This window comes from Microcaecilia unicolor, chromosome 11 (genome assembly GCF_901765095.1).
Source record: "Microcaecilia unicolor chromosome 11, aMicUni1.1, whole genome shotgun sequence".
NCBI classification, from domain to species: Eukaryota; Metazoa; Chordata; class Amphibia; order Gymnophiona; family Siphonopidae; genus Microcaecilia; species Microcaecilia unicolor.
In genome coordinates, this window is record NC_044041.1 from 158,163,057 (window position 1) to 158,189,286 (window position 26,230).

At 42.3% G+C, this 26,230-nt stretch overlaps 1 protein-coding gene across 1 annotated transcript in view; it reads left to right on the forward strand.

The window, feature by feature from the left end:
- Positions 1–26,230, forward strand: part of GIPR (gastric inhibitory polypeptide receptor) — a 246,513-nt gene that overhangs the window by 35,818 nt on the left and 184,465 nt on the right. The window contains exon 2 of the mRNA XM_030219790.1: positions 5,444–5,484. Coding sequence (XP_030075650.1) covers positions 5,465–5,484 — 20 coding nt within the window. The 5' untranslated portion in view covers positions 5,444–5,464. The remainder of the gene's footprint in view (positions 1–5,443; positions 5,485–26,230) is intronic.

Sequence of the window (26,230 nt, forward strand, 5' to 3'; positions counted from 1 at the left end):
CGACGAGCGGGAAGGCACTGGCGCATGTGCGCTGAGGTGCAGCTCATACTTCTCAAAGCTCTATCTTTTACTGTGGCAATTTTGCTGGGCCGGGTGATGTGGGAACAGCGTCTACCCCATCTGTGAGAATAAGAAGCCTGCTGTCCTCGGATAATACCTGCTACAGCTAAGTATCTTCGCTTTCTCTGAGGAGGCAATGCATGCATACCTCTCTCATGAATATTCATTATGGATATCCAGAAAACCTGACTGGCTGGGGTGCCTGCAGGACCAGGTTTGGGAACCACTGCCCTATATATCCCCAAAGCTTGTCCTCCAAAAACCTGCCACTTGTACTGTGATAAAGACATGGGAGCCAACTTTTCAAAACGATTGAGGGTGATAAACTCTCTATAACTGACACCTTCCCCTGCCACAGTGAAGGATTTCACCAATATTGGGGGTTCTCAAACACTCACAGCACCCATACAACTGGCACTCATGATAAAAGGGGCACTTTCTCCTACATCTGGGCAATTCTCAATGTTCAGCCTGAGTGGTAGTATCATGTCAAACCTGCCTCCTTAAAGGTACAGTAGTGGGCCAGCAGCGATTCTGTTTTACAGTGCTCCAACTGCTGATGCTGAGTGGTGCCTAGAAGAAGGTGAGGAAAAACACTGAACAAAAGTGCCCCTTTGTCTGGCACCCCTTGGCAGCTGCCTATTCTACCTAGTAGGAAATCAAGACTTGCAAACTGGAGCCATTCCTTAAAAAAAAAAAAACCCCACCCACATACACACACACACACACACACACAATTAAGACAGAGGGAGGACTGAATCCTTTCAGGGCCATGGTGTTTTGTGGTCCTTGGTTAAAAGAATGTTTTTGTATTTTGTTTGTAAGTGTGGGCACAGTTTGCAAGAAAAAATTTGCATGATCATAGCATATTCTTCTTTTATGTCTATCTAGACAAACCACTTGTTAATGGAGTGAGGAGGTGAGGGCTGGCGATTGTATCTTTTACTTTCTTCTATGGTGCCCACCTTTCCACCTTGGCAGACAGAATCTAGACTAGGTTTGTCTAAGTTGAGTCCTTGAGGGCCACAAACAGGTCAGGTTTACAGGATATCCCTAATGAATATGCATTACAAAAAAAAAGCTCCCTATGATCAGAGCTTATACCAAATGTTAATAGCAATTACTATCACTATGAACAAAAATGTATATATGTGTGAATAGTGCTCAGAACGAGGTGCCCATTAAAATGATGACAACCAACTATCCCATTATTGCACGTCACAGTTCCTACCAAAGTCTTGATTGAAAAGATGTTATATTGCACTTGCTGTGAAACTGTGATCATCGTCTCATTATTGTCCGAACATCCAAAATTCAATAATACTATAGTTCTTCCACTCAAACTTATGCAGTAATAAAATAAATCCAGCTTATCTATTGTAAAACTTCTTATCCTGTTCTCCTCAGATGAAAACAATCCAGTGCAATGGGTGGCAAAACTGGTTGATCTCGTTTCTCCAACTAGGTGAACAAATTCATAGCCCCAACACAAGCTGTGTTAATCAGAATTGCTTCCTCAGGGGGTGAACTCAAACCTGTGAATAAAAACTGTCTGAGCATGAATCAATATCAAAAACAGTTCCAAATGTTTCTATCCATTATAAATTCCATCCCCAATGAACATGCATGAGAGAGATTTGTATGCCCACTATCTTCACTGTATGCAAATCTCTCTCATGCATATTCATTGGGTGGGGGGTGGTAGCAGGTGGAGAGGAAATGCGAGGCCTGTGCCCACCTAGTCCACCTCCAGGCCCATCTAAAAATTAAACTCTGGCTACCCTACTGATAAGCAGTATCTTCTGATATACATTAGAAGTATCACTTTTAAACAAGTTGAACAAGATGTAACTGTAGCAAAACAAAGCTATGTACTTCTCATATATAAAACAGATACCACCAGACTTCAATAAGACACTGCTTCTTAACCCAGTCCTCAGGGCACACCCAGCCAGTCAGGTTTTCAGGATATCCTCAATGAATATGCATGAGACTGATCTGCATACCAAGGAGGCAGTGCATGCATATTCATTGTGGATATTCTGAAAGTTTGAATGACTGGGTGTGCCCAGTGGCAGATTAAGTCCAACTGATGCCCTAGGCACAGCCCAACAATGGTGCCGCTTGGCCCTTCCGTTGGTTAACTGAAAGATATTAAGATTCAATAAATGCTGAGATGTATCGTGACTGTATGAAAAAAAAAATCATATAATTTCTAATGATTAGAAAAACACTGAAATTCATGTTGGATAATGGGTGTGGCAGACAGCAGTGAAAGAGTTAACAAGGGGGGGGGGGGAAACTCTGTGGTGCCCCACCTTCCCACAGTGTCCTAAACATGTGATTACTGTACTTAATGGTTAATCCAGGGCTAGGTGTGTCCCGAGAACTGAGTTGAGAACCACTGCAATAAGGTTCCAGAAAAAAAGCGTGTTCTATCAGGGCAGGTTACTATAAGAATTTTTAGGACTGATTTGTGAGGTCATGGCTGGGACAAACAGGCTGGAAGGCTACAAGGCACAACAATTCACACAGCATGCTCCTCTCATCCCATAAATCAGTCCAAGCCAGAAGCTGCAATTCTAGCAAAAACATTTACTTAAACTTGGATGATGTAGGAAAAAACAAAGGACAATTTTTCAGCATTAACTATTTACAGTCACTAGTAGAAGAAATGTAATACCCAGCCCCTACAGTCTTTAGTAGATGTTCTGCTGAACACTCTGCCCTGTTAGGTGTTTTTTGCAGTAAGTCTTCAGGTACAAAGTCTTTTTTTGTATGGGATTTTATTCCTAGATGAGACTCTATTGCAGATCCCTTTATCCTTAGAGCAGTTGATGGTCTTCTCCAGGCAGATCTCCTCATTGCTCCTCTGTATCTTCTCCATTGACGGTTGTGCTGATGGTCTAGTCCCTGTTCCAATTCTACCTAGATTCAGTGCAGCAGCTTTCAATTACTCTTATGCTGTTTTCTTACTTCTTTCTTTCTCTGGTAACATTGGCTAGGCTAGCCAGCCATTATCTCCCCTTGCAGTGGCCAGGGAGCAATAGTAAAGGACAGGGTCACTCCCAATGGGCTTGGTATCTATACTCACACAGTTTTCCCTCCATACAGTGTCCCCTCCTACTACTGTCACTCATAGGCAGGACATCCATCTCTTGTTCTGGGTATTAATTCATGCATTGCAATCTCCTTGGACTATGGTAACCCTCTTTATAATGGTCTGAAAATCGCAGCATTAAAGAGGATACAAAGTCTGGATGTGAAACTTCTGCATTACACTTATAGGTTTGATTACAAGACCACCTTTCTGATCAACCAGCATCGGCTCCTGATCTCCTACAGATGTAAATACAAGATATTGCTACTGAGACATTGAGCCCTTTCCAACCTTTTTCATCGGGGGACACATTTAATATTTCAGAGGGCCAAGGCACATGTGTGCACACACGCACACACTCACACTCTCTCTCATCCATGCCCCCACCCAGCCTTTCTCTCCCTTATGTACTCCCTAGCCTTTGCCCAGTCTCTCTCTCTCATTTACACCCCAGCCTTCACCCACTCTCTCTTTTATGTACCCCACCAGCCTTCACCCAATCTCTCTGTCTCTCTCATGCACCCCCTCTTCTGCCTTCAGGTGCAGATTCTCTTCTTCCCCGCCACAACTCCGCTATCCATGAGTTTGTGCCCACAGTGCCAGAAGTTGGGGTTGGTCTCGCAGTTTCAAGTCTCACAGAGCTCAAGCTTGTGGAAGGATAAGTTGTGTCAGGGAAGCAGGAATTCTGTGGCAAGAATCTAAGGTCCCCCCCCCCCCCCCAAAAAAAAAAAATTGCCAAGCTGCTGAAGGCCAAGAGAAGGCACTTGACGGGCTGAGATCTGGCCCACGGGCCATAGGTTGGAAAAGCCTAATCTAACCTTTGCACTCTGTTCAATATAATCTACTGGCTATTCCACTATCCTCAGTTTCACCTCAAGACTACACACCTTACACCTTTCAGCTATCTTACCCCATTTTTGGCCTTAGAATGGAAGTTCAAAGTGGGCTTAACAGCCTGTACATCACCTTTTTGCAGTGATAGGGACATAGCCAACCCTGCAATTTTGGGAGTACCCAGGGATGGGCTACCTTCTCTCTCCCCCTCCCCCTGCGTGTGCTGAGGCCCCACCACTCAAAGTTCCCCAGCCGCTCCCCTCCTTCTTGTGTGCTTCTTTAATTCAGAAGTCAGCGGCATGCCTCAGCACCTCCAAGGACTCCCTGAGCATGCTCAGTTCATGCAAGAACTGAGCATGTATATCTTTGGCTTATGGAACTTCGGCATCCCCAACAGTCTTTTAAAGGCTGAGCCCAAAGTGGCTATGCCACTGTTGAAGCATCTATGTTGGCTATGTCTAGAGCAGTAAAAGAGAAGCCTAATAATTGGTTACTTGGTGGTGTGTCGGCTGTTTCCTAGAAGGATTCTGTAAAATTCCCTTCAAAGTTTCTACTTTTTTACACTGTTACTTCTACTACCCCCTTTTATGCTGATGTGTGTCCCATTTACATTCTGTTTTGTACATTGCTTTGCTGTGATTAAGAGCCACTAACCTAATGACCAGGAGAAGTCTGCGCATTAGAAGTGTCTGTCTCAGGTGAAGGAGAGATCCAGATCTGAACAGCTGAATTGCAGAATTGCAAGTGTTAAGAGAGAGTCCGATAACCAGAGGATCTCACATTGATCTCTCAGGCCTTAAAGGAAGGAGCACTTACAGGAAGTCCTAGGAATTATACAACAAATTAATCCTGCTTATAATATACTGCAAAGTACTTCAAAAATACTAAATTCCCATGGAGTGCAAGATCTTCTTAAAGAGAAAGGGAAAAAAGCTTCCTAGGAACTATCACTGCTTATTGTTTTCGTGTAGTCTACTTGACTGTATTTCTCTTGTTCTGAGAGTTTTCCAGAAGTTTTTGCAATTTTAGTAATTTTACCATTTACTTTAGCAAATTTTTATGATTGGAACAACAAACCCATATGTGAAAAATGGCTTTTTGCTATACTGTTTTGTGTGTCCCCAGAGCCCTGGAATATTAGTTTCTTCCCTCCCCTCTGCCCCAGACAACTCTACCAAGGCTGTGTTGAGTTTTGTAGGGGCTTAATACCACTAAACATGTTCCCCTGTATTGAGGAAAAGCCCAACAAAAGAGATTAGATCTGTCAATTTCCTGAAGTTTGGGGTGTATTGTGTTTTGCCAAGCTGTACTTGTTGAGGTGAATATCAGTCTTGCATACTCTGCACTTCATACTTCATTGCAGAAATAATTTTCACAGAAGTAGCTATATTAAAAAAAACTTGCAAAAATACAATATTTTCTAAAGGGAGTGTTTCTTTTTCTGCATAGGTATCCAAAATCCCTTGTCAAATGCAGGGCCATTGGAAGAGGTGAGTAAGATGAATAATCAGTTGGGTGCCAGTGTGCCTTGGCAGATAGTGGAATGCCAGTATTTAAAATTTTGCAGTTATGCCATCAGAGGGCCCTTCTCCTCCTCCCTACAACTGGCTGGAATTTCAAAATGGGACCTCCCTCCCCTCCAAGACTTATTTAGGGTGCTAGTTAACCCAGCAACAGGCCTGGTAAATTATTGGGAATTTAGGTTTAAATCAGTCAGAAGAATGATTATTTCCATCTCTGCAGGTCATTGGCATCTTTTATCATGTTTGCTTTCTTGGCTGTGATTCTATCAGCACTGATGTCACTGAAAGGATTCTAAAAGCAAATGGCATTTTGAAATCAGTGTGTTTGAAGTCATTGGTGGGGGCATTTTCGATATATGATGTCTAAATCCGATTTTGGACATTTTGTGGAAAACATCCAAAAATCCAGTAGTGAACATGGACATTTTCAAACCAGAAAAATGTCCAACATTTTGTTTCAAAAATGCCCATTTGCTAGATGTTTTTGTGCTCAGCACATCTATCTTTTAGGATCATTTTTGAAAAAAAAATGTCCTAAGGAAAAATGCACAAAATCAAGCCAGCATTCTTAGTAGGCTGGCCCTACAGACATGCCCCCAGAGCACTGGGGCACCCTCGGGGGAACTGTGGTGGACTTCACATAAAAGGTCCATGGTACACATCTCATTGTTACCCCCTTATATTGTATGGTGAACCCTCCAAAACACACCAAAAACCTACTGTACCCAACTGTACACCACTACAGTAGCCCTATAAGACACTGAGCAGGTTTAGGCATGACTGGAGCAATAATACAGCCAGACAGGAGGTATGAGTTCAACATAAAGGTGTTTATTTAAAAAATAAACAGTCTCGGTCCTGTTACATCATGGGGCCAGATCATAGCAAAGATAATCCTCTACAGTTCAATGAGCAATTATTAATATTTATGTTCATGTACCCTCAGGCTTTGCCCCAGCCATATACCTTTACTTATACTCAGGGCTTCCCTCAGCCACACAGATAATATTACTCAAGGCTTACTTTAGCCACACAGTATAACTTGTACTCACGGTAATTCTCAGCCAGGTCACCACAGCTCCAAATACAGTCAGGCAGGTCACACTCTGAGTTCCTGCTCTTTTTCCAAGGTCTCTGTATCGGGATCTTCTTCCACATGAGGCCTCTCTTGCCAAGGTCTCTGTATTGGGACCTTGCACCTTTTGAGTTCTCTCCTTCTGGGGCCTCTCCCTTCTGCTCTCACCTAGAACTTTTAACTCCACAAAGTGGAAGCAGACAGCCTCACTTCCCATAATTTATTTATTTATTTAGATTTTGCTTACACCTTTCAGCAGTATCTCATGGTGAGTTACATTCAGATTCACTGGGTATTTTCCTGTCCCTGGAGGGCTCACAATCTAAGCTTGTACCTGAGGCAATGGAGGGTTAATTGACTTGCCCAAGATCACAAGGAGCAGCAGTAGGATTTTAACTGGCCACCTCTGGAGGTCAAGACATGTGCTCTAGCCACTAGGCCACTCCTCCACTCCATAATACACTGGGTCCTGCCATAGTAGCTCTGCAGTTCAGCCAGGAACATAGCAGGTCTAGTGCCACCTGCTGTAGGGTGGCTGAGCTGCCACTCTCCACAGGGAATATCTCTAGGGGCGACCACACTATGGACCCTTTTACAAAGCGGCGGTAAGCAAGTTACCGCTAGCTAAACAGTGGAGGAGTGGCCTAGTGGTTAGGGTGGTGGACTTTGGTCCTGGGGAACTGAGGAACTGAGTTCAATTCCCGGCACAGGCAGCTCCTTGTGACTCTGGGCAAGTCACTTAACCCTCTATTGCCTGCCGCATTGAGCCTGCCATGAGTGGGAAAAAGTGCGGGGTACAAATGTAACAAAAATAAAATAAATAAATAAGTACTGCAGCAACCCAGCAGTACTTCCCACCCCCCAGCGCGCTGTCATATCTGGAGCTACAAACTAGAGTATACCCGGCAGTAATCGGGCAGTGCTGCGCACTGCCTGGTTAGCGTGGAACCCATACCACCATCTCAATAGTGGTGGTAAAGCCCCCCCCCCCCCCCCCCCCCCTGAAATGACTGTGCAGAAATTTTCCTGCAGAAAAGAAAAACTACCCTTTTACCAGGTGCAGTAAAAGGGGGCCTCGGCATACAACACAAACATGCACCAATGCCAGAACAAGGCTCCCTTTTGCCACAGCTTGGTAAAAGGGGCCCTATGTTCCTCACTGCCTCACAAGCCCTTATGCATGCAGGTGCCACCTATATGCAGAGCTTTTTTTGAGGGAGTACTTGGGGGTACTGAGTACCGGCACCTTTTCCATTGTCTGCTAAAATTGACCGACGGTCCCCAAGTTTTAATGAAAGAGCTTAGGCTCTACACACCAATTCTGCCTTGTCATAGATTCTGTGACTGGTTGCAGGGGGCCTGGCTATTGTGGGGTGGGTCCCTCAATGATCACCCCACCCCTAAAGGGAGATCTGGCATTTGAGTACCGGCACCTTTGTTGCTTGAAAAAAATGCACTGTGAAGTGTAACCAGTTGTGGAAATTGGTTTAATTTGTTTACCTTACTGCTGGGAGAGCAAGGGGGTTGGATGAAGGTGTCCTGGGTTGTCAGGGAGATATTTAGCTAGGATGAATTCCTGCACATGAGCAATTCATACCAAGGAGACCTGCACTGACACATGAAATTTTAAAAGTGCTAAAAATAAGTTTTTAAAGTATTTGCATTAATCTAATTGCAGAATTTAGGTGCTAGGAAATGGGATTGGTATGCTACGTACTCAAATTTTTTTAAATCATATGTAAATTAGTCCATTTTTGGGAGGTTCTCATTTGCATATTTATGGGTAAAAATTGATAGAAATGTTTACAGCTTTAATGTTAGGACATGGCTCTGATCCAAAATGTGAAGTTTGATCCAAAAACGAAGGGTTTATCTAGTGTTTTTGACAAAAAATTCCCATTAGAGTGTCTGTATGTTAATCTGCATTCAAATAGAGCTCTCTGATTGGATGATCAGCTCCTGTTAGAAAATCTGCCCGGTAACAGAGAGGAGCACATGCAACTGAAGATTTGGCCAAGACAGGACCTGCATGGTAGCTCCATGTGTAAAAGAGTTGAAAGAAAGAATTGTTGTTTGATCTAAGTTGACTGAAGTTACAAAAGAGTGCCTGATTATGTGGTAAATGAGAAAATATGAGTGAAAAGAGATTGGTGGAAATTTACAAGTTTGAGGTTTCTCTACTGAGAAAAGGATCTGAATATTTCAGGATTACTTGAAGCTTATGAAAAATAGAAAAGAAAGAATTTCAGTTTAAGAGTGCTTAAATCCTATAAGCTATATAAAGGCTAAGTAGATGTAAGTGCCTTTAAGCAAGGAAACCTTAAGATTTGATCTGAGATAAATAGTTGATCTGAGATAAATGTTTGATCTGAATTATATTCTTTGGTGAAAAGGAGATAAGTTAGAAAAAGAATCTTTGGGAACTAAGAGGACTTTGCTCACATTTTGAATTAGCCAGATCAATGGACTTACTGAGTAGAGAGGGGATTGGATCTATGAATGTGTGTGTGTGTGGATGAGACCTAGCAGTGGGCTTCAAGATCTCAGCAGCTTGGAAGAAAAAAAAGAGTTGCTCTTTATATAGTCCGGGTAAAGTTATAACAAAGCTACTTAGGAAATTAGAACTGAGGAAATTCAATTTATTTTATTTTTTTATAGTTTAACACTCAGTCCAGGTTCCAGTTTCAGGCAGGCTGATCTAAAGACTCACATACTGCAGGGAGGCAGTATTTCTCCTTTTATTTTTATTTTTAGATTAAGTTTAGGAAGAAGAATCGGTGGAAGACAACTTCTAAAAGATCTCTTGAAGACAGCAATTTGAAGTTTTTTTCCTCAGCTAAGTACTGTGAGAGAAAAGTAAACCAACTGAATACAGGAAATTGAGGAAGAGAGAGAGAGACAATTCACACACTTTTTCTGAAACTCCTGTTTATCACACAAGTGAACTGAGATTTAATTTTGAAAATAAAGGAAGAAGGAGAAATCCAATTAGAATAATTATACCACTATAAGACTAAGATTTGAAAGATTTTGGATAGTTACTTATCTGATAAGTAAGCCCTGTATGAAAGAAGTTTATAAAATGTTTAAATGAGATACACCTAAGAAACATTCTTATTTTGAGTTGGAAATCTTTGAAGTGTTATACTTACTTGTAACTTGGTCAGGAAACTAAATGTTTGGTTAGTAAAGAAATTAGAGTGTACACTGGATCCAGTAGGGAGTCAGCAGTTCTACTGGTTTAATCCTGTACAATCTAACTGAAGAGTATTTCTTTCTGTTTACCAGTACAGTCAAATAATTCCATTCCACTTAAATAAATAATTCAGTATTATATATAAGGGAGTAGTATCAGGATTTATTGTAAATCAAATTGATTCCATTCACAGGAATTCATATTCACTTTTATGCATTCATCCGGTATTATCTTTTAAGGATGATGTTTCATTTTATGTTCACTCTGCCTCTTGTGAGCTGAGCACAGTTAGTTCCTCGGCTGACGCGACTACATATCAGTGGCATTTTGATACTGTGTACAGTCTTACCACAGAAAGGGTGACATAAGTACTGTAGGTTTTTACAGTTTTTTTGGAGGGCTCACACTTTCTACCAAAGTGTAACAGGTAGAGGGGGATATAGGCCTGGGTCCCTTTCTCTAAAGTGCACTGCACCAACCACTAGACTACTGCAGGGACTTGCTTGTTGCACTAATAGGACTGGCCATAACATCTGAAGCTATCATAGAGGCTGGTATGTACTATATCTTTAAAACAAAAAAATGAATGGAGGTGGCTAAAGGGCAAATCCGTTCCAGGATAGGTTAAAGTTAGGACTTTATTGACACACTCAGTTCCAAATTAAATTGCATAAACCTCATGAAGATAACATGCGCTTTGTAGGTGGACACATTTTGTAGGTGGACCCTTGTAGATGGGTTGTTCCTCATGAGGACTTCAACAGGAATCCTCATGAGGAACAAATATTGAATAATAAATACAAAAAATCATAAATACATAAAATCGCAAATGTATAAAATATACATAATTAGGAAGAAAATGAAAAAGAAATAACAGAGGATGACTAGAGAACTGGAAATAGGGAAAGGATAAATAAATTGTATACTAATACTAACAACATTGAAGACTTAATTTTGATGAACAATTAAACAAAAAACACATGTAAATGATAAAAAAAAGTGCATACTAATACTAACAGCACTGAAGATTTAAGTGAATTAAGACTTAAGTAAGTTTGATAAATTCAAACATGCGTGGGATATGCATAAAGGAATCTTGTGCATAAGAAATGGATCCCCAGAAGCTTAGCTGAAATTGGGTGGCGGAGCAGGTGGGGGGAAGAGGGGTTGGTGGTTGGGAGGCTAGGATAGGGGAGGGCAGACTTATACGGTCTGTACCAGAGCCGATGATGGGAGGCGGGACTGGTGGTTGGGAGGCGGGAAATACTGCTGGGCAGACTTATACGATCTGTGCCCTGAAAAGGACAGGTACAAATTCAAGGTAAGGTATACACATATGAGTTTGTCTTGGGCAGACTGGATGGACCATGCAGGTCTTTTTCTGCCGTCATCTACTATGTTACTATGTTACTATGTTTGATAAAACAAACAAAAAGAAAACCGTGTCTTAGCAAACATACCTAGTGATTGAATTTTGCAACTGTAGCAAGTGTAACAATACAGACCACAAACCCAGAACTGTGTGACATCATGCATATTAAGCCTACCTGTAAATTGATATGTAATCCAACCCAAAGAAAGGAACAATGCATTAAGCAAACCACAATAGTATACAGATGCCAATATGCAGGCCTAAAACAGGGAAGTAACATACTCAACAAGATTTATATCTATATGTGTGTGTGTGTGTGTGTGTGTGTCCGTACTTAGTTGTGCAGTAAACTTTATTTCTCCAAAATAACAAGAGGGAAACAAGTTATGTAGGAAAAATCATTAAAAGGCATAAATTGCAGGAGAAAAAAAAGCAAGCAAAGAAAAACAGTGGGTTTCTGTTTTACTAATGAAGATGTCATTGGATTTTTAATGAAGCCATCGGATGGTGCAGAGACATGAAGTTGCTGGTTTATGTAAGTTCTTTATATTTAATACATAACTGTGTCACTAGTTCATCACTAGGACTATATGCTTCATAATTTCTTTTGAAAATCTTTTGGTGATGGTATGCAACTGGGTCAATATCCTACAATCACGTGCCTTATGTGGGCTGATGACTGGTTATTTTGCCGTTTTTCCTTGCTTGCTTTTTTCTCCTGCGGCTGGCAAGATTTTTGACTTTTAATGATTTTTCTGACATAACTCGATTTTGCCACAGTTGTTATTGTATGGATTAGTATGGACTTTATTTATCCTTTCCCTATTTCTCTCTTATTTCTTTTTCTGTTTCATTTTCTTCCTAATTAAGCATATTTTATCATTTGCAATTTTATGTATTTATGATTTGATATATTTATTAATTATTTATTATTCAATATTTGTTCCTCCTGATGAACATTTCATAGCTGAAAAATGACCCATGTTGGGTTCAGCTACAAGGGTCCACCTACAAAGTGCATGTATCTTCATAAAGCTTATGCAATTTTATCTGGGACTAAGAGTGTGTCTGTAAAATCCTAACTTCAACCTGTCCTGGAACAAATTCGATCTTTAGCCACCTCCATTCATTTTGTTTTTTTGCTGATTTTTCTGTGTGTTTGTTTTTTTCTTCCTATTTTATGCACTGTTTCTTTCACATCTTTGGGAGGTGGGAGGGGGTCAGTGACCACTGAAGGAGTAAGGGGGGGTCATGCTTTAATCCCTCCAGTGATCATCTGGTCATTTAGGGCACCTTTTTGTGACTTAGTTATGACTGAAACAGGTCTAGACCAAATGGTCTAGCTTTTAGCTCTGGATGTTTTTCTGCCATAATGGAACAAAGTAAAAACATCCAGGTTCTGGGAACACCAAAATCATGCCCCCAACACATCCCCTTGTGATTTCCACACACTGCAGAGAAAAATGTCTCAAATCCGAGTTTTGAAAATCGCAAATGCCATTTTTGAGATTAAGGGGCCCTTTTACAAATGCTCGCTGAAAAATGGCCTGCGGTAGTGTAGATGCGTATTTTGGATGTGCGCAGAATCATTTTTCAGCACACCTGTAAAAAAATGTCTTTTTAAAAATTTTTGCCAAATATGGACGTGCGACAAAATGAAAATTGCTGTGTGTCCATTTTGAGTATGTCAGACCTGTGCGCTGCCAAGCCTGGTATTCGGACCAGGTTCTGCTTGGTGGCCGGACAACCCCGGGTTTCACCTGCGCTGACCGCCGTTCCCCAGAGGTTGAGCCCCTAGGTGTGGGCGGCCTGCAGGTCTTACGTGATGGAGCAGGAAGCGAGGTGATGAATGTGACGGCCAGACAGGCAGCAGGAAAGAAAGTGATCCAGGTACAGGCAGAGTCAGTAGGCAGGAAGCAGGTCAAGAGTAATCCAGGTACAGGCAGAGTTAGTAGGCAGGCAGCAGACATGAGAGTAATCCAGGTATAGGCAAGGTCAGGAGGCAGGCAGCAGACACAAGAGTAATCCAGGTACAGGCAGTGTCAGTAGGCAGGCAGCAGACACGAGAGTAATCCAGGTACAGGCAGTGTCAGTAGGCAGGCAGCAGACACGAGAGTAATCCAGGTACAGGCAGTGTCAGTAGGCAGGCAGCAGACATAAGCACCGCCATGCTGGGAAAAGACCCAAGGTCCATCAAGCCCAGCACTCCGTCTCCAACAGCGGCCAATCCAGGCCCCAAGAACCTAGCAAAAACCCAAAATTTAATAACGATCAATGAACTTTTCCTTCAGGAATCTATCCAGACCCCCTTTAAACTCAGCAAGGCCAGCTGCCATCACTACCTTCTCCGGCAATGAGTTCCAGAGTCTAACTACGCGCTGAGTAAAGAAAAACTTTCTCCAATTCGTTTTAAACCTACCACATTCTAATTTCATCTTGTGTCCCCTGGTTCTATTATTGTTAGAAAGTGTAAACAAACACTTCATGAGGTCTTCTTGTAATCTTTCACACTCCTCCTGCGATGAGACGACCCTGGTTAACTTTGTGTCATCTGCGAATTTAATTACCTCACTAGTTACTCCCATCTCAAGGTCATTTATAAATATGTTAAAAAGCAGCGGTCCCAGCACAGACCCCTGAGGGACCCCACTAACTACCCTTCTCCATAGAGAATAATGACCATTCAACCCTACTCTCTGCTTCCTATCTTTTAACCAGCTCTTAATCCATAATAATACACTGCCTCCGATCCCATGACTCTCCAGTTTCCTTTGGAGTTTTTCATGAGGCACTTTGTCAAACGCCTTCTGAAAATCTAGATACACAACATCCACTGGCTCCCCTTTGTCCACATGTTTGTTCACCCCCTGAAAAAATGCAGTAGATTTGTGAGGCAAGACTTCCCTTCACTAAATCAGTGCTGATTTTGTCTCAGTAGCCCATGCTTTTGTATGTGCTGTGTAATTTTATTCTTAATAATAGCCTCCACCATTTTTCCCAGCACAAGAGTAATCCAGGTACAGGCAGAGTCAGTAACGAAGAACAACGTAGAGGAGAAGCACACTACTGAGCAAGCAACACCTACCAAAGTAGAAGCCAAAGCAAGGAGTCTATGGAGAGCTCAGCTGATAAAGTGCTGGCATCTGACATCAGCAGGGAGAAGGTGCACAGACATAGGACAAGAGCAGGGGAAGGAAGAACTGGAAGACCAATAGGAGAGAAGCAAGGGAAGCCAGGCAGAGGAAGAGCAGTCCCAGGTGGGTGGAAGCAAAGCAATCAAGGAGCCTGCAGCCAGAAAAGAACCACACACACATGGTTCAGGGCTGTGCCAGTCAAGTGTGCGTGTCGATGGGATCCTGCGCAGCCCGAGGACGCTGCTTGCATTGAGGTAGTGGACATGACAGTACCCCCTCCTTAAGGGTCCCCCTCTGCCTAGGTCCGGGTTTGGATGGGTAGCAGGTATGAAACTCCCAGATCAATTCAGGTGCATGGACGTTGGCAGCGGGCTCCCAGGAATTATCCTCGGGACCAAAGTGCTTCCAGGATAGCAAATAGAACAGCTGTCCCCTTTGACGTTTGGAGTCCAGAACCTCATCTACCGCAAATTCAGGATCCGGTTCGGAATCAGAAACGATGATCTTCTTTGGCTCTGGGTGCCATTTCGAGGTCAAGAATGGCTTTAGCAGGGACATGTGGAAAGCGTTGTGGACCTTGAGATTACCTGGTAACTGGAGACGATAAGTGACGGCTCCCACCCGAGATCATACTGAAAAGGGTCCAATATATCGGGGAGCAAACTTGAAGGAGGGTAATTGGAGTCTCAAGTATTTGGTACTAAGCCAAACTTTTTGTCCAGGTTTAAAGGTCGGAGCAGACTGCCTCTTACGATCTGTGAAAAGCTTGTATCTAGCAGCGGCTCGCTGAAGATGTTGTTGGACCCTGCTCCAAATGTCCCAGATATCAGTGAGGGTCTGTTGGAGCTGAGGCGAGGCTTGGGTCTGAGGGATCGGAAGTGGTAGTCGTGGGTGGCGCCCATATACTGTAAAAAATGGTGACGTATGAGAGGCAGTGTGGAGACCATAGTTATAGGCAAATTCAGCCCAGGGGAGTAATGTGGACCAATCATCCTGTCAGTTATTAGTATACATTTGCAGGAAGGTCTTGAGAGTTTGATTGACCCGTTCCACCATTCCATTGGTCTGTGGGTGGTATGTGGATGAAAAATGGGTGGTGATGCCAAAAGCAGAACACAGTGCTCTCCAGAAACTAGAAGTGAATTGAGATCCCCGATTACTTATGAACCGGAGAGGTAGACCATATAAACGAAAAATATGCTGGATGAAATTCTTGGCAAGAGTAGCAGCTGAGGGGAGAGATTTCATGGGAATGAAATGGGCCATACAGGAGAATCGATCCACCACTCCCCAAATGACTGTGAGACCTTGGGACGGTGGTAAATCAGTAACAAAGTCCATGGATACTTCCTGCCAAGGGAGCTGTGGAATTGGCAGTGGCTGTAAGAATCCCCATGGCTTGCCAGGAGAAGATTTGTTTCGGGCACAGATCGGACAGGTGGAAACAAAATGTAAGACATCCTGAGCCATGCGTGGCCACCAATAGTACTGAGAGATTAAATGAAAAGTCTTGCGGAATCCAGAGTGACCAGCAAACGTGGAGAAGTGTCCCCATTTGAGAACCTTCTTCCTTGACTGGGGTGGAACATTGGTCTTCGTGCTGACGGAAGAAACTACAGTCGTGGAGGCAACACGGGCAGGATTAAGCATGGGGTAGGATTCCTTGGGTTCTTCGGGAGGGTTGAAGGCCCTGGAAAGCGCATCAGCCTGAATATTCTTTTCAGCAGGTCGAAATACCGGGAGATATCGCCATTCCTGGAGAGCCAATTTAAGGGCCAACAATTCCCGGTCCCCAATGGTGTAGTTACGCTCTGTTGGAGAAAATATTTTGGAAAAAAAGAAACAGGGATGACACTTGCCAGAGTCTGAGGTTAGAGACAAAACGGCCCCTGCCCCCAGTGAAGAGGCATCCACCTCTAAAATGAATGTTTTTTTGATATCCGGGCTTCGAAGCACAGGAGCAGAGAGAAAGGCTTGCTTTAAGGTGGCGAAAGCCTCCTGGGCCTCCGGTGTCCAGTTCCTGACATTAGCACCCTTCCTGGTCAGTGCGGTAAGAGGGGCAGTGATAAGGGAGTATTGATGGATGAACTGCCGGTAGTAGTTAGCAAACCCCAAAAAACGTTGCAAGGCCTGGAGACCCTGGGGCATGGGCCAATCCCAGATGGCTCGGAGTTTGGTGGGGTCCATTTGGAGCCCTTCTGAAGAAATGATATATCCCAAGAATAGAATAGACCGTTGATGAAACGAACACTTCTCTAGTTTGGCGAAGAGACGGTAGTCCTGGAGGCATTGGAGAACAGTGCGGACATGACGAGGGTGGTCTTGAACAGAAGCAGAAAAAAACAAAATATCATCCAGGTAAACTATGACTGATGAGTATAGGAGATCTTGAAAAATGAAGTTAATGAATTCCTGAAAGACCGCAGGTGCATTACAAAGGCCAATTGGCATGACTAGATATTCGAAATGTCCTTCATGGGTATTAAAGGCGGTCTTCCATTCGTCCCCATGTCGGATTCGGACCAGATTGTAGGCGCCTCGGAGATCCCGCTTGGTAAAGATAGATGCTACCTGCAGACGGTCGAAAAGTTCTGGAATCAGAGGGAGCAGATACTGGTTCTTAATGGTTATTTCAATAAGACCCCGGTAGTCTATACATGGTCGCAGAGAGCCATCCTTCTTGGTTACAAAAAAGAAACCTGCCCCCACCGGAGAGGAGGAGGGTCTGATGAAGCCCTTTTGGAGATTTTCTTGAATATATTCCCGCATGACTTTAGATTCCTCCCAGGAGAGGGTATACAGCCGATCCCTAGGTGGTGTCTTGCCCGGAAGTAATTCGATAGGGCAGTCAAAAGGATGATGTGGAGGAAGAGAATCAGCCTCCTGGGCATTGAAAACATCTTGGAAATCTTGATATTCCATAGGAAGGGAAGCATCGCAGGGAAGCAGGCCCCTGGGGGAAGCAGAAATAGACCTCGCAGGAGGAACCACCGGCGTGAGACATTTAGCAAAACATTGGGAACCCCAACTGTCGATATAGCTAGTGGTCCAGTTGATACTTAGTGTGTGTTGTCGTAATCAAGGCATGCCTAAAATAACAGGATGGATGGCCCAGGGAAGAACCAGAAGCTGAATCTCTTCCTTATGTAAAATTCCTACTTGCATCTGCAAAGGCCAAGTGACATGGATAATGGAGTAGGGTAGAGTCAGTCCCTGAATGGAGGTCACTTGTAACATAGGTTTACAGGCCATTGAGGGAGTTCCAAGCTGGACTAGGAGACTGGCGTCAATAAAATTCCCTCCGGCCCCTGAATCAATCAAAGCCATGGTGCTAATACAAAGTTCCTTCCAGCATAGGAAAATAGGGACGGAGACAAGATTATCTGGAAGAGGTGAGAATCGATCCAGGGCCAACCCCTTCAGAGGCCCTGGGTCAATGCGTTTCCCAGTTTATTCGGGCAATATCTCAGGAAATGGCCAGCCTGCCCACAATAGAGACAGAGTTGATTGTCCCGACAGTAAGCCCTTTCCTTCTCAGAGAGGTGATGCCGCCCGATAACCATCGGCTGTTCGGAGATTCCAGAAGTGGTGCCAGTAGCTCCTTTAGGAGAAGAAGGATGCAACACCTGAGGAGATGGTCTCTGTGACTGGCGCTGAGCAGAATAGTAAACATAGTAGATGACGGCAGAAAAAGACCTGCACGGTCTATCCAGTCTGCCCAAGAAGATAAATTCATATGTGCTACTTTTTTATTTGTACTGTCCTCTTCAGTGCACAGTCTGGCCAGCCCTATCCCAGCCTCCCAACCACCAACCCCGCCTCCCAACCACCAGCTCTGGCACAGACCCTATAAGTCTGCCCAGCACTATCCCTGCCTCCCACCACCGGCTCTGGCACAGACCGTATAAGTCAGCCCAGTACTATCCCCGCCGCCCAACCACCAGCTCCGGCACAGACCGTATAAGTCTGCCCAGCTCTAGTCCCGCCTCCCAACCACCAGCCCCAGCACAGACCATATAAGTCTGCCCAGCACTAGCCCTGCCTCCCAACCACCAGCTCTGCCACCCATTCTAGGCACTGAGCAGAATGTTCCTGTGTCCTCTCTTGAAACCGAACGTCAATACGGATGCAGAGAGTAATCAGGGCATCCAATGTGGTCAGAAATGCCCAGCCTGTCAACTCATCTTTGATTCAGCCCATTAACCTCTGCTAGAAGATGACTGTGAGGGCCTCCTGGTTCCATCTCACCTCAGAGGCTAGGGTTCGAAAGCATACGGCATATGCCCCTATAGAGCAATTGCCTTGTTGAATCCCTAGAAGTTCTCTGGCTGCTGTTTGTGCTTTTTCGTGTGGCCTCCAGAGTCTCTAATCATGGTCCACACTACTTACACAATCTAATTCCTCCCAATCGTTATCTTAAGAGCTGGACAGCGGATAAAACTTATTTAGACTGAAATAAAGAAAAAAAGGACCAGAGAAGCGCTTCTCGGGGTTAACACTGGTTTATTTAATTATCCAGAGATTAGGATAAAAAAATTAAGAAGATAGTCATAAGAATAGTCTAGGTAGGATATGGTAGAAATAAGAACATATTACAGAAATAGAAATTACAAATGAAAAGTAGGCCAGGGCAGACTCCCAGTTCTCTGGCATGAGACAGGAGCACTGCACACTGACCTGCCTCCTGTCTGGCAGAGAGATATTATATAGGATTTCTTTTCCCTTTCAATACCAGAGGAGCACAGGAAGGGGGGGGGGGGAAGGGTTTCTTCTTACCCCCCTTAATTAGCATCCCATATTCAGGCAGGATCTCCTGACAATAAAGAAATATATAGCATCTGTTTCTATTTCCTTTTGAGGATGCATTTGGTCTGCTGTCCAAGTGTCTTGGACATACCTTTAATTAGTATTTTCTCTTATTCTGAGAGAGGAGAAAAAGGTTAATTATTGTTTCCTTATTGAGTTGTTATAGAGGTGTTATGTTTCTCTTGTCAATAGAACTATTGCTTTTGACTCCAGGGACCAGGGAGATAGTGTTTGAATTGTTCTAGGCAGAGAAGGAAATAAGGTGTTACCTGATTGTGGTTGTAAAAGGGTAATTCTGTCCTGGATATATTAGCCTTACTTCCAAGGGCATGGGAAAGAGTTCTGTTTCGCATGGGAAAGAATTCTGTCTCTTGGCCATATTCAAAGGGAGAGATTCTCCCTCTTCTGCAATAATGTTTTCTTATCCAGTCCTTATTACAGGATTTCTATCTCTCTCTCCTCTGTCAACCCTGCCCCCTACACCTGGAACTTCCTTTGATCTGCATCCTAAAAGTCTCTCAAAGGCTAATACACACATTCATGTGAACAGCAAATGGACAACAAATGGCAGGAGCTCATTGTCTTTCACTTGCTTGGTCAGAGGAAGGTGGGGGGAAGAGGTGGGGGTACTTGCTTCACCTGGCCTGCTTAATATCATTGTAATTTACAGAAAAAAGAGAAATTTCCACTTCTCATCATCTGTACATTAATTCTTAGATATTAGATACTTAGCAGCACTGAAACTGCTTGGTTCAGGCCTTCATAAGTACAATGTACACCTCCACCAACATCACACCTCCACCAACACTGCCGAGGAGGGACATCCAGGCACGTCGAAAACTGAACTAAAGTGGTGAAGAAATTCCCCAAGATTAGTGAGTATAGGATCCCGCTGCTCCCAGAGAGAAGAGGCCCAAGCCAGGGCTGGTACAGAGAGCAGGGAGATTATATAAGTGATCTTGAGTTTATCGGAGGAAAAGACTCCAGGTTGCATTTAAAAAAACATAAGACATTGGTTGAGGAACCCTCGACAAGCGGAAGGGTACCGTCAAACTGGGGAGGCTCAGGGAGCCTTAACCCAGGAGTGGGTAAAACTGGTCCGGGCAGTGCAGCAGGAACTTGCCGTTGGGAATGAAGAGTAGACAACTGAGAACAAACATCCTGCAGGACTCCGGACAGACGATTCAGCTGGGCCTGTTGTTGCTGAAGAACCTGGGCCAAATTCGCCAAGTCAGGTTTGTCCGGCAAACTAATGGCTTTGGCTTACTGTCAGACCTGTGAGTTCTTGTACCAAGTAGAGTGCTGCTGAGACCGGTACTCGGACCAAGTTCTGCTTGGTGGCCAGACAACCCCGGGTTTCACTTGCACTGACCGCCGTTCCCCAGAGGTTGAGCCCCTAGGTGCGGGCGACCTGCAGGGCTTACGAGATGGAGCAGGAAGCGGGGTGATGAACGTGACGGCCAGATAGGCAGCAGGCAAGAGAGTGATCCAGGCACAGGCAGAGTCAGTAGGCAGGCAGCAGACACTAGAGTAATCCAGGTACAGGCAAGGTCAGTAGGCAGGCAGCAGACACGAGAGTAATCCAGGTACAGGCAGAGTCAGTAACGAAGAACAAAGTAGAGGAAAAGCACACTACTGAGCAAGTAACTCTTACCAAAGTAGAAGCCAAAGCAAGGAGTCTAGGGAGAGCTCAGCTGATAAAGTGCTGGCATTTGGCATCAGCAGGGAGAAGGGGCACAGCCATAGGACAAGAGCAAGGGAAGAAAGAACTGGAAGACTAATAGGAGAGAAGCAAGGGAAGCCAGGCAGAGGAAGAGCAGACCCAGGTGGGTGGAAGCAAAGCAATCAAGGAGCCTGGAAGCCAGGCAGAGAGAGAGAGAGAGCAGAAAACAGCAAGGCAAACGATCTGTGAAATCAAACGTGGAAAATGAGCATGCAGATCAGTATATTATCCAAAATATTTTATTGAAGATACCGTATATAAGACAGTTGCCCGACACAGGCCGCGTTTCACCCACAAAAGGGCTGCGTCAGAGGCTATAATAAACAAACAAATTATAGAATCTAAACATTATAAAAACAAATCAATGATATTTAATATTAATATTAAGCAACATTGAGCCCGCAAAGAGGTGGGGAAATGTGGGATACAAATGCAATAAATAAATAAATAAAAATTACAAATTAAACCAAACATAAAATATAAAATATGTAAAACATAGACATGAATTATAAAATGTACATGTAAAACATAGACATGAATTGTTAACAATGAGAGTCACTTTCAATTTAAAAAATGGATAAAAACTTATAAAATATTTATAAATATATAATTATAATAATCAAATGAATTAGACAATAACATAAGAAAATATAACATAAAAAAAAAAAAAAAAAATATATATATATATATATATACCAGCAAAGAAAGGGCACTGGTGCAAACATATAAAAATGACTATCAAACATCTTTTCAAAATATTGTATATTAAAATTGTCAATTGATAAAATGATAAAAGGAAAGAACACATACCTAGTCTGTATCTCTACGAATAAGAACAACTAAAAAAAAAAACAGAAAAAGTATATATGAAAATATAAATTTATTAATATTTTTTGTACCACTAGATAAACTAAAAAATGAAAAATGTGAAAAAAATACTAATATGAAAAAATAATATAATAATTAAAATTACGATAAAAAAATAAAAAAATGAAAAATAAAAAATGAATGATGGAAAAATTAATAATTGAAGAATGCATGAATAAATGGTGAATTGAAATAATAACCAAACAAAATCAAAAAGCAAAACATTATTAATAAAAAATATAAATAAAGATATAATTCGTGTGTAATACTTACTTGCAAATTACATATCAGGACAAGGAAAAAGGAAATGCAAAAAACCCCAGCACAAACAGCGTGTCCCTAAATGACAAAATTATTAAAAAATAAGAATAAAAAATAATAAGTAAATAATAAAAAAATCAAAATGAATGAAAAATGGTAACATACAGGTCTGTAAAACAACTTTTATAAGAAAATGTGATTTAAATTCAAAAAAACTGGTGTCATATGTATTTGGTTGTAATTTAATTTGCACTGATACCTCAAACTCCTATGCTGTTATTCGAATTAGCATTATACAACATAGGAGTTTGAGGTATCAGTGCAAATTTATGTCATCTCATAAATATGCATTTGATGACAATAAACTGCACAGGGGTAGCACCGCAATTTATATTAGTGGTTTGGAAGCTTATATTTGACGATTTACATACTAATAAGTGCACAGAAGCAAAGCAATCAAGGAGCCTGCAGCCAGAGAAGAACCACACACACATGGCTCAGGGCTGTGTCAAGTGTGCGTGTCAATGGGACCCTGGGCAGCCCGATGAACGCCGCTTGTGTTGAGGTAGGGGACATGACAGGGTCTAAGACCTTACTCGGCAGCTATTGACTTATCATTAAAGTCTCACGCAGTAACCGGGCAGTAATGACTTATACACATGAAATGCCACTTGGCACGCGCCCAATATGCGCGTACGAAAATAAAATTTTTCAGACGCGCATATCGGACACCTGCCGAAAATGAACTTATCATAAGTGCCACGTGGTAGCTGGGCTGTAACTACATTTTGGCGCATTTTGGGCGCATGTAGATGCTTACATGGCTTAGAATGTGGAGTCCCCCAGGGATCCCCTCTTTCACCAACATTATTCAACCTAATGATGATACCTCTGGCCAAGCTACTAGCCAATCAAAACCTCAACCCCTACATTTATGCAGATGACATCACAATTTACATTCCATTCAAACATGATCTAAATGAAATCACCAATGAGATCACCCAAAGCCTCCAAATAATGCACACCTGGGCAGATGCATTCCAACTAAAACTTAATGCAGAAAAAACACAATGCCTTGTACTCACCTCACAACATAACACAAAAAACTTCAACACCATAACCATGCCATACTGTTCCCTTCCGGTCTCACAAAACTTGAAAATTCTTGGAGTCACCATTGATTGAAACTTCACTCTTGACACCCATGTGAAAAACACGACCAAAAAGATGTTCTTCACCATGTGGAAACTTAAAAGAGTAAAACCTTTCTTCCTGAGATACATCTTCCGTACCCTGGTACAGTCTATGGTAATAAATCATCTGGATTACTGCAATGCACTATACGCCGGGTGCAAAGAACAGACAATCAAAAAACTCCAAACTGCCCAGAATACAGCCACCAGACTCATATTTGGAAAACCTAAATATGAAAGTGCAAAACCACTAAGAGAGAAACTTCACTGGCTTCCACTGAAGGAACGCATTGCGTTCAAGATCTGCAAAATCATTCATGCAGATGCCCCAATCTACATGTTAAACCTCGTGGACCTACCGCCCAGAAACGCCACAAGATCATCTCGCAAATTTCTCAACCTGCACTATCCCAGCTGCAAAGGACTGAAGTACAAACAGATGCATGCCACTACCTTCTCGTACATGAGCACGCAGTTATGGAATGCATTACCCACAGACTTGAAAGCAATCAACGAAACAACTATCTTTCGAAAATTGCTGAAAACATTCCTCTTCAACAACGCCTACAATGAGCACCCACAACCTCATTAACTCACCTCACCAACCCTCTCAACTATGAAAGCTTACCTTATACAGCTATCCAATTCACTCCCTCCCTTCTTCCCTCTTCCCTTCTTGATCGCTACACACTACTAACTGTATCTGATATCCTGATATGACAATGTCAACAAATCTATGTAAGCCACATTGAGCCTGCAAATAGGTGGGGGAATGTGGGATACAAATGCAATAAATAAAATAGTAAAAGGGCCCCTTAATCAACTCACCTTTAAGTCTTTTGTGATTTTTTTTCAAATCATTCCCCATTTTCTTCCTACTTCTTTTTTAGGTTTAGAAAGTGAGTGAAAATTCGCCCCAAAATTATAGATGCTTTGATTTTCTATCTGAAGGAGCCACCTAGAGTTTTGTCGAAGTTTGAAAATGTTTCTAGTTAGTTGAGGTACAAGCAAGTAGCAGTCATTGTTAGAATGCATAAGGGCTATTTGGGAATTGTATGGATGGCTGAAGAGCACTTACATTATTAATGATGATTGTTTTGCTTTCTATGTATAACTTTTGTAAAGGTGTAGTAGTGACCCTGTGTTTTGGTTTTGAAATCTGCTTTGAAAACTCACCTTTTTGCCCTTGCGTACTCTGCACACTACTAAATCTCTTCATTTTGCTTGTAGCCTGTTATTTTATTGTCAACCGCTCTGAAGACATATTTTGGTGCTTGGCGGTATATCAAGCCTTGTAAAATAAATAAAATATGTAACCTGTGATCCACCTTGCACTTCTCTAGTGCTGGGAATAGGCTTAGCCTAAATGTTATATTAAATTCTTGATATGAAAGTTCCATGTTTTCAGTGAATGCATTCCCTGATCCAGTTAGCTGTGTTAGAGTTTTTTAGTGTTTCCCTTGAAGTTTCAATTTCAAAGATTTAACATTTACCTCGCTGTTTACTAAGCTGCGCTAATGCCGACACAGCCCATTCACTTTGAATAGGCTGTGTCGGCATTGCTGCGGGGCAGCCACTAATGCAGCTTAGTAAACAAGGGAGTTAGAAATTAGACCTCTAAGAAACATCCAATCAGTGAACCTGCACTGCCTGCTGAGCGACAGTGGCTATTTCTTTTTTTTCCATAAAACATTTTCTTTTATATCTAGAAGATATTCCTGGAAATAAGAACATAAACGTTTGCCATACTGGGACAGACCAAAAGTCCATCAAGCCCAGTATCCTGTTTCCAACAGTGGCCAATCCAGGTCACAAGTACCTGGCAAGATCCCCAAATAGTAGAATACATCTTATGGTGTTATCCTAGAAATAGGCAGTGGATTTTCCCCAAGGCCATGTTAATAATGGCTTATCCAAACCTTTTTTATACCTATCTTGCTTCCAGTAGATATATTTCCTCTTTTTGCTAAAATCGAGTTACAGAGTTACAGTTTTCATTTTATGTGTGTGTGCGTCCGTATGTGTGCTTTTGAAGTGGCATAGTTATTCCAGCTGTATATTATGGAATCATTCCTTTATTTGTAATTTATTGCTTTGTCCTCCATGAGACTGCTTATCAACTGCAGAGATAATAGGTCTCAAGGAGTGTATATTTTTAATGGATTATCTATGTTATTTCATTAAAAGCAATGCATTGCCAGGTACCACAACAGTTGTTTGTTGTGTTGAACTAAAAGGTTCTGTGTCTTTATCCAATTTATATTTATTTATTTATTTATTTTATTTATTTATTTATTGCATTTGTATCCCACATTTTCCCACCTCTTTGCAGGCTCAATGTGGCTTACAATACATCATGAGTGGTGGAAATATGTTAGAAAATAGACATTTAGTGTTATAGAAGGATCTTGGACAACATGATAATGATAAAACATAATAGTAGTATAACGAGAAGGATTTTGGGTAACATGATAATGATATAACGTGATAGTAGTATAGTAAGTAGGTATTGTAAGACAGTTCTGGATGTATGTGGAGGAGCTGTGTATATTCACATTGGTTGATCTTTTTGGTATGCCTTGTTAAAGAGATGGGTCTTCAGTAGTTTGCGGAAGTTCGTTAGTTCGTAGATCATTTTTAGATTACGCGGCAGTGCGTTCCAAAATTGTGTGCTCAAGTAGGTAAAGTTTGACGCATTAATTTGTATTTTAGACCTTTGCAGTTAGGGAAGTGCAGATCAAGGAATGTGCGGGATGATCTTTTGGCATTCCTGGGTGGTAGGTCTATCAGGTCTGACATGTAGGCTGGTGCATCTCCATGAATGATTTTGTGAACTAGGGATCAGATTTTGAACATGATGTGTTCTTTAAGTGGCATTTAAAGTGCTTTTTGATTGTGACGTTATTTAGAATAGCTAGCTCTGGTATTCACTTCCTGATTACATAAAATTTTCTTTCTCCTAACTGCTGGGGAATTCAATGAGCTGTGAGAAATACTGTCTTGAACTGGCCAGACAAGGGAGACTTTTGCGCTACTCATGGATCCACCCTTGTTGTTTCATTTTGTAGTACTTTTAAACAGGAAAT